This window comes from Xyrauchen texanus, chromosome 29, assembly GCF_025860055.1.
Source record: "Xyrauchen texanus isolate HMW12.3.18 chromosome 29, RBS_HiC_50CHRs, whole genome shotgun sequence".
Lineage (NCBI taxonomy): Eukaryota > Metazoa > Chordata > Actinopteri > Cypriniformes > Catostomidae > Xyrauchen > Xyrauchen texanus.
Window position 1 is genome coordinate 26,939,433 of NC_068304.1, and position 12,920 is coordinate 26,952,352.

General features: G+C 36.6%; 1 protein-coding gene across 2 annotated transcripts in view; it reads left to right on the top strand.

Annotated features, from left to right (window-relative positions):
- The window catches only part of LOC127623187 (transcriptional coactivator YAP1), a 52,615-nt gene extending 40,834 nt beyond the window's left edge, over positions 1-11,781 (top strand). For both annotated transcript variants that reach the window (XM_052097506.1, XM_052097507.1), the window contains 4 exons: positions 2,504-2,676; positions 6,181-6,314; positions 8,798-8,910; positions 9,027-11,781. In XM_052097506.1, the coding sequence (XP_051953466.1) occupies positions 2,504-2,676; positions 6,181-6,314; positions 8,798-8,910; positions 9,027-9,265 (659 nt within the window). In that variant the 3' untranslated portion in view covers positions 9,266-11,781. The remainder of the gene's footprint in view (positions 1-2,503; positions 2,677-6,180; positions 6,315-8,797; positions 8,911-9,026) is intronic.
- The last annotated feature ends 1,139 nt before the right edge of the window (positions 11,782-12,920 follow it).

Genomic DNA, 12,920 nt, shown 5'->3' on the forward strand with positions numbered 1-12,920 from the left:
TTCTCATTGTCCCTCTGAGTTTATCTCTTAGCTGGAAACTCAACTAAATGTGGCTTTCATAGAACAAACTTGTTAAATGGACAGGCATCAAATATTTACAAAGGCTTCAAAGGTTCTCGTGCACCTTTGCGTTTTCTGAGAGCACTCTTAAAAGTTTCTCAACGCACCTCTGGTCGCGCTTATCAGGACAGGTGAGCCACTATTGGTTGGCAGCTTAGCGAGATGGCCTGATAAAGACTGTTTTTGCTGGATGGTCGTGTTTCAAAACAAGTGTGCTAAAGACAATGGAGAACTACGTCAATCTGTGTTTTATGTCTTTCTCTCCCTCTTTTTATTTGTATTTCTCTGGCACATTTCCTCTTCCTTCTACTCTTTCTGGTTCAAGGAAGAACATATATGTGGCATGAACCTGCAGTTCTGCCGTGCTTATGCAACATTAATTCGTTCCGCCACATCGGTATGACTTTGTTTTCTGTATGTGTTCTTGTCAACTTCGTACTGTGTGGAGTTTCCCCAAGTAAAATACCCACTAAAACTCCAAACCACTCAAGTACAGACTAGTCAGGGAAATTCAGACATGAGAATTAAGAATTGCCATTAGATTTCTTTTTTTTTTTGGGAGCCTGCAGGAACCTGGCAATGCAATATTCTCTCGTTATTCTGCGTTATGATACGATAATATTGCGATTTATGTTTAATATATTGTGATTTAGAAAGGTGGTATGTTGCGATCTTTTACTCATTCATTTCTTATTTATTTTCATTAGTGCTTTTCGCAACAAATGCTAACCTTCCTTGTCTTTGTTGTAGAGAGACAGAAGTAGTGTAGAGTGTAATCACTTGTCTTTTTAAATAAAAAAACATTAGGGAACAGCGTACTTTGGTTTCAGCATTTTTATCATTACACAAAAACCCCTGCAGTCTAGCCGTTTGATGAATCTGTATGGACGTCCTAACAAATGTAGCAAGTTATAGACTTCCACACTGTTACGTTTTCATTTGAAAAAACATGCTTTCCAATTACAGCAAACTTTGGAAATGTATGATTTAAGAACTGATAAGTTTGGAGGCAGCCTTATATTATTTTGCATTGTGATCAAATAGAAATAATGATATGTTTCGACTTTTTACACTTAAATGGTGGTCAATCTCTTCTTTTTTTGTTTTACAAAAATATTATGATAAATTTAACTTAAAATATTGTTTTTGGCATTAGAACATCGATAATGTATTGTGCGCCAGTCATACACTTTGAAATATCAGATATTTTTCACCACCTCTACTGTTGGACAAATAAGACATTACAAATCTTTCTGGTAGACATCAGACTTGTATTAACTGGTAACTTCTGCTCAAGAGACCAGCCACCAGAGCCATCATTCGGCTTCAATAGACCCATATCTATTTGAGATAAGAGTTTTAAAAGAGAAACAAACCAAAAGGCGCACACACACACACTCCCCCACTAGCACTCAGTATACATTCCCAATCACTCTTCCACGCCTTGGGCACTGTGGGGGAGGGTGGTTGCAGTGTGTGGATGAGAGAGAAAGGGGCGTGGTGAGTCTCTGATCTGATTCCCATGGTGAGAGGAGAGTGGAGACTCATTCAGCCCTGAGGTAGTGTAAACACACTCTGATTAAATGGTGATGAGGATAAGCAGGGAAGAAGGGGCTCCCTTGCGCATGACAATGCCAGCACCATCGAGGCTTTGTTGTCACTGGTGACCCCAGTGCAAGAACTGCAATTTCATTGGCTCAATTACTGTAACATCCCACCTCCAATGGGCAAAAAGGATTTGTCTTATTTTATTTGAGTCTGTGGTGATATGCATCACTCCATTCAATTGCATTGATAGGCCCTTTTTATATCCTGTAAATGGGATTTTTGCTGATTTTCATTGCAGCAATTTTGATATTTGTTAAACAAAGCAAGAAACATATTAAGCTTCTAAAAACCATTGTTTGATATCAATTTCTTCCAATATACAGTATATATCTTCTAGCAGAATGGTGGCACTTAAAGAAATGCTCCAGGTTAAGCTCAATCAACAGGATTTGTGGGCATAATGTTCACTTCTACAAAAATAATTTCAAATCGTTGAAATCATAGTTGCAGTACAGCACTTGGAATGAAATTGAATGGGGCCAGTCCATAAACGCTAAAATACACATTGTTTCAAAATTATAGCTACAAGACAATCATTATATATAGAGTATTAACATGTACTAACCTTATTTGTGTAAATTTATATCCTATATTACAGCTTTGTTGTCATGACAACGAAACCCTATAATCCCAATATTGAATAAGTAAGGCTCTCGAAGCCATGAAATTTATTGAATATAGTTACTGATAATTACTTCACAATATAGCATGGCTTCTTCATGGCATGTGATTGCTTAAATATATTACATAACTAATTAACATATAATTAATGCTATCTTTTCAAACATCTGATCAAACCAATCATAGTAACATAATTCATTTTGTGTCTTCATAGCTATGAACCAGCAGCGAATTTCCCAGAGTGCTCCAGTGAAGCAAGGCTCCCAGTTGCCCTCCAGCCCCCAGAGTGGAGTGATAGGAGGAAACAACCAGATCAGACTGCAGCAGATCCAGATGGAGAAAGAGAGACTGAGACTCAAACAAGAGCTCCTTCGCCAGAGACCCCAGGTCAGATATGCACCTGTCATAACATTCAGTCCTCACATACTAGACAGACACTTAGTCTTCTGCTGCTCTAATCCGTACCAAGTGTACTCGGTTTAATGATTGCAAATAAAAAATTTTGTTTTTTATAAATGTGGTGTTACATTTTTTTATATATTTTTTGTCTCACAGAGCCAGACCTTTGTCTATCAGCATATAGTCAGGTCCACTTTGCAGCTCATTCACATGAAGTACCGCCCATTAAGACAGGAAGGGACTGTCTGATGAACATTTAAAGTGGCCAACCACACTTTATTTGTATTTTTATTCATTTTTTTAAACTTTAGGGTGGGTAAATCTTACATTCTTAGTAGAAATACCCTCTGTACCTTTTTAGAGAGTGTGAATGAGAGATTTAATGGAGGGAGTGGGGCAGACAGGGAGGCAGAGGAGGCAGGGCTCAGCTGCCCCTGCTTTGGAATGTAAACACAATGTTGATTCAGTGCTGCAGACCCCCTTGCTGGAAAACAAAATAAACAGAGATCTTCAGGGATGATCTTATAGGTTTTAGCTGGAAGCAGCTCGCTTAACAGACTAATAAAGTTAGGCCTTGAAATACAGTGAAAGGCATTGATCTTATCATTGGAAATCCATGATATTGCACATGCTGAAGTTTTAGAAATTAAAGTCAACATGAAACTGCATTTGGTGCCCATTTTACTTCCATAATGTGATGTATTTAATAATAAATGGATTTTCAGCGAGGGATAAAAATTTACTCATCGCTTGTTTATTTACAGCATTTCACCAGATGCGGAAGATTGTAAACTGTAAACTGCAAACTCCAATTTCAGTGTCAAAATAAAAGCTCCAGATGATGATGCAAGTAGAACAAAAATATATAAATATTTGTTAAACAAATCTAATAATGATATAGAATTATATTAGAATAATAAACTTCATTAGGTCCCACAGTAATAATTTAGTACTATGCAATATACAACTGGGTTCCAAAAAAATAAGTGAATTAGATTTTGCACATCCTTCTTCATTCACAATTTTTTTTCTTAACACAAATATATGAAGGTTAATGCTTTTTATTAAATTATACTATGTATCATTGTTTATTAAATACAAATTTAAAAGTACATATCAATGAAAATGATTAATCTCATTCCCCTCATTCTCTGTTCATTTAGTTAAAAACTGTGGGGAAACATGCCTTTAATTAAAGAGATTTAAATAGACATTTATTCAGTGGCTGTTTGGATGAAATTATGCTTCCTCTGATTTTTAAGAATCACTTTTGAGCCATTTCAGAGCAAATACATAATTATCACGATATATTTAAGTAATATCACATGAGCAAGAGTGCTATATGGCCCTACATCAGCACTGCTGTGATTCGGCCATAGGTAATTACAGAATTGCTGATGTAGGGCCATATAGCATGATTGCGAGTGTGATATTGCTTATATACAACTGTTCAATGAACAATTACATTTTCAAAAATTAGGAAAAAAAAACGCATTTGTGCATGGAACTACTTTATTACGCTACAGATCAGAATCTGCCGTTGCTGGTTCAAAACAAATGATGTGTCCAAACCTCCATTAGTAATTCAAAAAGTTAACTTCCAAAAGTTTGTGCTGTTTCTAACAAGTTATTTTATAAACAAGGATGGATTGATGGGTGTGTGCATGTCTATGTGTCTTTGTGTGTGTGTGTGTGTGTGTGTGTGTGTGTGTGTGTGTGTGTTAGAGAGAGAGAGAGTGCGATCACCTGTTGCCACTCCCAAGCAGATATGCTGTCAGCGTTCTGAAGGTCAGCTTTCTCAGTGGTAAAATAGTGTCCAAGGGGGTATTTCTCCCTATTTCGTGGTAGCTGCGCAAGAGTCGATCACTATAGAAACAGCGTGTCTTCGGCCATTTTTAAACAGTGTGTACCCAATGTGGAAACTCAGTAAGTGCCACGAGTTCTGTAATCAAACAGTCCTTCGTGTCTCTCAGCTGCAATGAGCCTTAATCCTGAAATTGTTCATTTAAAGCCGTTTAAAACAATGTCCTAGTTTAAGTAATATAGTGGTAATACGAGGATCATAGAGCGTTGTTCTATGTAAATATACATACTCATGCTTCCATCTGCTGAAAAGCTTTATGGAGATGAAGATTTCATTTTTCAGCACGACCTGGCACCTGCTCACAGTGCCAAAACCACTGGTAAATGGTTTACTGACCATGGTATTACTGTGCTCAACTGGCCTGCCAACTCTCCTGACCTGAACCCCATAGAGAATCTGTGGGATATTGTGAAGAGAAAGTTGAGAGACGTAAGACCCAACACTCTGGATGAGCTTAAGGCCGCTATCGAAGCATCCTGGGCCTCCATAACACCTCAGCAGTGCCACAGGCTGATTGCCTCCATGCCACGCCGCATTGAAGCAGTCATTTCTGCTAAAGGATTCCCGACCAAGTATTGAGTGCATAACTGAACATAATTATTTGAAGGTTGACTTTTTTTGGTATTAAAAACACTTCTTTTATTGGTCGGATGAAATATGCTAATTTTTTGAGATAGGAATTTTGGGTTTTCATGAGCTGTATGCCAAAATCATCAGTATTAAAACAATAAAATATATATATATATATATATATATATATATATATATATAGAATATCATGAGTAGGCTGAAAAATATTGAGATATATTTTTTGTAGTTATATCGCTCAGCCCTACTGAAATCATGATAACACGTGTAATGTTTATATCTTGTTGCTATATTTTTGAAACGGTCTGGCCCCATTCACTTCTATTGAAAGTGCCTTACTGTAACATTGATGAGTTAAAATTATTATTTGTGGTATTCCACATTATGCCACAAATGCTGTTTGAGCTAATTGAGCTTAACTTGTATTGAACGTGGAACATTCCTTTAACTCCTTTCTGTGGTAAGGGGCTGTTGGATTATCCTTTAGCAAAAGTCGTATTTAAGTTTCAGTTGGTCATAGGAAGTGCCTGTAATAAAAATGAAGATCTGACCCTCCGCTCTTCCCTAAATGATGTGCAATAAACCCACACCTTCTTTAGACAACCTATGAGTCTCTGCAAACCACCCGTTCGAGCTGAGGCTGTAAAACAATTGTCTACTGACAATCTTGCACAATCTATTGACAAATGATAACCAGATTTGTAACTCATGACTTGTTGATGGGAAGGGCTTTTATTTCACTCAAGAAGGTGATAAAGGAAACTAACCAAGTGAAACTTGTAGGTGAAGGATTGTTTTTTCTCTATACCTCACTCACTGTATTGTGTATGTGTGCGTGGGTTTAGAGTAAAACCAGTATAGTTTGTTCTGCACATTTTCTACAATAGAAGGATGCATTTGTTCTGTAGCTTCCGTTGCAGTCACAAGCATCTGTATACCCGGTCTCTACACTTCTTCAAACAAACCTACATGAAAAATAGATTTCCTCACTTTTACACATCCATACCCCTCATATGCCTTTTGTTTGTGTTTGCATACAGGAGCTCACCCTGAGAAACCAGTTGCCAACTAGCATGGAGCAGGATGGCGGTACTCAGAACCCTGTGTCCTCACCCAGCATGGGCCAAGACGCCCGCAACATGACCACCAACAGTTCTGACCCTTTCTTAAACAGGTAAGAGATATCATAACATGTAGAACCTTACAGAACAATGAACGCAGATGACATTATACAGGAAGAGCTCACTTTTACTTTTACACATGGTAATAGTTACCAGTTTAAAGGCCCATGAGGGCAATTCATTTGTTATTGATTGACTGGGACTCATTGGTTATCTCTGGTGGAGAGGTTGGTAAAAGCAGTTTGCATGCAACAGCTCGAATCATCGAAACATCAAGGCCTTCATGGTAAAGCTGCTTTTGCAGGGAATTGCACCATCCAGTGGCAGTAAAGGACAAAATATGCTCTTGTGTGAGCAGATAAGAGTTGATGTGAATAACAAGAACATGTGGTCTCGGGCTTAGACAAAGCTGTTCCCTCCTCCCACTCTTGCTGTTCACACAAAGAGCTCATTCATCCAGCAACTTGCATGCACTGAAGCCACATTTCACTCTCTTAATTAGGAGCAACTTGCTGTATTTTCCTTCACTGTAGCATGTCCTCTGCCCCTTTTTATTTGATCACACTGTGCTGAACTTACTGGCTGCTATTTATAGAGAGCTTTTTCCCAGACCACCAGCAAAACAACGCCTTTTACAATGACCCTCAAAGACAGTTCAAAGCAGGTCACTGCAAGTGCAAGCAAAAACTCTTGCAGCAAAAATTTGTATAATGCTTAGAAATGTCTATCAATTAATGGTTCGTTCTATATAAATCTACCAACATTTGAAGTGTTTTTCTTTAAAGGAATAGTTCACCCAATAATGAAAATTGTCATTATTTACTCACGCTAATTGTTGCTCCAAACCTGTATCACTTTTTCTTCCATGGAACACAAAAGGTGCATTTTAAACCACCTTGACAGGGTTTATTGGCCATAATGTAAGTGAATAGTGACTCTGGTCTATTAAAGGGATAGTTCACCCAAAAATGAAAATTCTCTCATCATTTATTAACCATTGTGCAATCACAGATGTGTATGACCTTCTTTCATTTGCTTAACTCAAATGAAGATTTTTAGAAGAATATTTCAGTTCCGTTGGTCCATACAATGCAAGTGAATGGGTGCCAAATTTTGAAGCTCCAAAAATCACATAAATCATTATAAAAGTAATCCACAAGACTGCAGTGGTCAAATCAATGTCTTTAGAATTTATGATAGGTGTGGGTGAGAAACAGATCGATTTAAGTCCTTTTTTTCATATAAATTCTCCTCCCTCCTCAGCCAGTCTCCACTTTAACTTTCACATTCTTCTTCTTCTGTTTTTGGTGATTTACATTAATAATCATAACACCCTACAGGGCAGGGAGGAGAATTTCTAGCAAAAAAGGAATTGATCTGTTTCTCACCCACACCATCATATTACATCTGAAGATATGGATTAAAACACTAGAAGCTATATCAGATGTTAAAAAGATATATTGATACAACTCGTACTATATTCCAGGCATTCTGAAGCAAAACGATCACTTTGTATTACAAACAGAAAGAAAATTAAATGACTCAAGTAGATTACTTACATCAGATATGGCGGCTATGTTAATAACATCAAACCTCAATTGTTCTCGTGTTTCGTAACCAAACATGCAACATGACGTCCACATCAGGGTCAGAAATAAGTGGTGCTCAGTGTAAAAATGCTGCAATTCAAAATGCAGTGTCAAAAAAAAGCCCTCATAATGAATTCTCCTTTTTAACATCTGATATAGTTGTACCATTTGTACATCTGATATACCAGGGCTCGACAATAAGGACTGCCCGATGGCCCGGGGCCAGTGTGAGAGAGGTTCGGGCCAGTTGCTAGAACTGTCACCTGAGTATCTGGACAAACTGACAGCTAGAATGCCAAGGATCTGCATAACTGTCATTGCTGCACGTGGAGGATTATTTGATGAGAACTCTTTGAAGTAGTTTAAGAAGTTCAAAACATATTTTTTTTATTTAAATTGTAATAGTAATTTTTCACGTTATTTTTATGTCCTGACTATACATTGTGAACAGTTGAATGCCACATTGGTGAATAAAAGAACCAATTTATTTCCATAAAATAATTATTCCGTGTGTGTGTGTGTGTGTGTGTGTGTGTGTGTGTGTGTGTGAGAATATTTAGCTTTGGACAATAATTTTAAGCCATGATGTATCAGCAATTTTTTTGGCAGGGCAAGTAAACCTGGAAATAAACAAAGGTTTAGAAAACGACATTTAAGATTTCTAGGTATCAAATGAAATAATGAATTTGTTAGATTGATCATATACGTAATACCTTTGTACAGAAGGTCAGATTGCTTTGTTTCCATTGAAGTACACAAGAATCTCAAATCATGCTGGGGGATCGGATCATTAGGTTTTGCACAAACTTGTGCAGTCCCATGCCATATCATTTTTTACTTTATTAAATATGAAAATTCAAAATTTTGGACTCCACTTGTATATACCAATGAAAGATTTACTTTATGTTGGCCTGTTATTAATGGTATTTGTTTTTCTAACTCTTTAGTGGGACGTATCACTCCAGAGACGAGAGCACGGACAGTGGCCTGAGCATGAGCAGTTACAGCGTCCCCCGAACTCCTGATGACTTCCTCAACAGTGTAGATGAGATGGAGACAGGTACAGTACTTTAAACAATGATCAGAATAAACAGAATAAAATTAATTTCATTGCAAAGATCCTTTGTTTTTCCAACAAACAAAAAAGTTTTAACTAACCAAATTGCTCCCTTTTAGGCGATACCCTCATCCCTGGCTCCATGGCAACACAGCCCAGCCGTTTCCCGGACTACCTGGACGCTATCCCAGGTACAGACGTGGACCTGGGCACCCTGGAGGGCGAGAGCATGGCAGTTGAGGGTGAGGAGCTGATGCCCAGCCTACAGGAAGCCCTGAGCTCTGAAATCCTCAATGACATGGAGTCTGTGCTGGCGGCTACCAAGATCGACAAGGAGAACTTTCTAACCTGGCTATAGAGCACCTGCATCCAGCACTACACCTTCTTCTCCAACATGCTGAAGTGCTGCCTGGTACAATCTGTGAAGGATGTGTAGATGCTTTGAGTTGAAAAGAAAAGACATTTCACCTTACTGGACAGCTTTCTTTTTTCTTTCTCATCTTCCGTTCAGTATGTTTGGCCAGATTGGTATTTTTAAACTTTGTTCCTATTTTTCGTATTACTCTTTTCATGTCTGCATCCTCAAGGCTGGCCCATGAACAGACAAGTATTCACAAGTACCCAAATCTCTTTCATGGCTGTGCATTATGTCACAGCCTATCAATGTGTGCGAGTGCGTGTTTCTGTGAGATGGATGTGAATTTGTGTGCATTTCCCCTCATGAACTCCAGACGAACCCCCTAAATCAGCCTACCGCTACCTTCTATGTCTGCAACTTCTGTTTCACGACATCCCTAATCTCGGCTCATCTAGAAACTACAATTTTTTTTCTCAAATACACTAATGAGCCTGAAACACCAAAACACGTTGTACCTGAGGAGGTCGTCTGCATGTGTTTTCTGATGAGATTTGCGTACTATAATTGAAAGGTTAAAATCTAAGGGTTACAACATGTGATAAAACAAATGGTTAAACGAAAATTCTGCTGCTTGGCTGTGCCAGCATATCATGCTAGAAATGTCTAATTAAGTGCCTTTCGGTTTTGTTTCTTGGACAAAAAGAAATTGTGTTTGTGTCATTTTACACTAGATATCATAGATCATGTTTGTCAACACTTTCTTTTACTTACTTGTTTCATTAATCAAAGTATATTTCTTTCAAAGGTTTTATAAAAAAAACAAAAACAATGTTATGTCGGGAATTGGGGTTTGTTGTTTTAAGAACCCTTGCCTCTTTGTGTGTCAGTTTTTATTTAAGCCTTTTTTTTTTGTTTCTGGAGGGTTGTGGCATTCATATGTGATCTGAACCAATCAAATCCAATTTTCATCTTATTTTATCTGATTTATACAGGATAACTATTCTAACAGAGCTGCCTTTTCTGTAACATGGAAAATTTTGCGTAAATAACTGATTGAAGTCATTATTTCTGTTTTACCGTAATCTGAGATAATAGTAAGGTAGAAGTCTGTTTATGATACCGAACTCTATTTTTATCTTTGGGTTTTAGTATGTTCTTGCATACTGTATTTAGTTAAAATATCTCTTAATCTTCAGCCAAAAGCGAGCAACAAAATATCAAAGGCACTTTGATCAACTACTAAAAAAGAAAAGTGTGTCTTTTTAAACAAACATCGCTAAATGAGCTCCAGTAGAGGTTTGTGCCAGTTCCATTGAAGCTGTTTGGTGCCAAGACAAAGACCGGGAAGAAAGTAGAAGGTTCTGATATGTTTTTGATGGTTTGATGAGCACGTCCAGAGGGTTCTTGGTGTAGACTAGCTGTTAGCTTGAACTTGATTTGATAACTGTGGATATGAATGATAGAGTAGACTTTCAAGGAAACAATCAGTTATTGTTTCTGTCAGGATTACTTCAAGGCTTCTAAAGATTATTTTCTCTTTCAAATTTAAAGGGCAACAAAAAGTAATTTATCATACTTTCTATGTATGTACACATAGGGCATAAGCTAATGAGAAAAGGTCTAATTGATTTGTCAGGGGATTTTTATTGAAGCACAATTCGACAGGCCTTATGCTGCTTCTGATGTCAGTACTAAAGACAAAGCAGGTTACCTGGAATGGCTTTTTGTTACATGGTTTACATTATTTCACAGTAGTAGAACACTACAGGAACTTCATATTACAAACTTTCTGCAGATGCTTTGCATTCAGTCATACAAAACAAATATTTCCTCATGTTTACAATAAGGGTACCTTTACACTACAGAATGTTCATTCAATGACTGGCCCATACTCTAAATATCTTGTTGTTGTTTTTTAACACTTTTAAAAGCTGTATAAGTGTAATATTCTGAAGTCTACTGGCATGAATACACAGATAAGGTATGTAGTTGTATGATGAAATATGACAAGCTAGGCCATAGTTATCAAAATTAGAGGTTCTTGAGAAACTAAAAGTGGTATAAAAATATGACAAGCTAAGAGAAATATCTATTTTTGCAAACACAGTATTGATGGCATGCTCTAGTGGGGTAAAACAGTGTTGAAGAGAGCAATGCAACAATTTCTTTATTTTTTATGAATTGTGCTGGTATTGCACATTTATAGAACATTAATTCAAATGTATATGTCACTTAAACATGATTTTATGCTTGCTTAGTGTGCATACTGTTCAGAATATATAGTAACTGTTGTTTTTTTTTTGTAGTGGTAGTACTAATCACACATGGCAATGGATTGGTATTTAGATTCCTTTAAATGCACCCAGAATGAATTTATATCCATTTATGATCTCTCTCTCTCTCTCTTTTTTTTTATCCATGTATGTGCATGTACCTTAGAACCTTAAATTCTGTTACATTGTATATCTTTACATATTACTTTAAAATTGGCCTGGAATAAAGTATATACTTTGGTAGATACTGTCTTTCATTGGATGCTCATTTTGTCTCATGCATTCTGAGCAAAGAATATATAATTATGTATTTATTGTAGATTGCGTCTGAGCAAATCTCCAAGCTGTTTTACATTGAAGTATAAGCTGCATGTTGTACAAAGACAGCAGGTACACATAATATCAACCTCTTTCAAAAATACCTTAAACTAAAGGTATGCCCCTAAACAATAACCTAAAGACAATGCTTCATAGTTTTTGGCTCCCATATTTCTTTTCAAATACCCTTACAGTGTACACTGAAGTAATTTGAGTACAAACCCAACTCATTAAAAAAAAAAAAAATCATGTACATAGAAAATGATGAGGTTACTCACATGGCTCTATAATGCACTCCACGATGTGAGCAGGCCAACTTTTAGCCCAGAGCAACAGCCTGTATGATCACAAAGGCCCGTATCATACAGCCATTGAAACTACCCGCATGGAACCATGGAATATATATATATATTTTTTTAGTTATTTATACAATCAGAAATAATATCAAATGAAAGAAACAAATTAGCTAATTAAATGAAAATTTTACACAAAACAATATTTGACAAATGTGCATCATTTACAAGGCTGTTGATAATGGAGCTTTTTCGGTAAATTTAAAATAAATAAATAAAATGGGAAAAAAAAATCCCATTAACTATTTCATTTGCACAAAGTGTCTGCGAAGTACTGTATGTGCTCAAATAAAAAAATAAACTAAAATGATTCAAATGTATTTTCACAATAACAAAGCATTTTCCCAGTCAAAAGAAAAACTAAACTGCAAATGATTTGACACTTCATTTTCACTGAAATGTTGATGCAAGACTGATAATAGTAAAATAAAAAGGAAAATGTAAAAAATGTCCAAAGCATTTTCTTAATGTTAATGCAATGTAAATGCTTCAGATCCGCTGCATTTCTTTTGTTTAAGTACTTGTATTAATTTAGTAAAAATGAATAACGTTAAGTATTAGACAATTGATTTATAAATAACCATGTACACACCTGTCCTCTTTACAACCCATCTGCGCCCCCTAGTGTGAGATCGACTGTATTAAAGTATCCTCTCTTGAGCACCACCCGCTCATTAACATGGTATTTACATGTTGACTTTGAAAATAAAA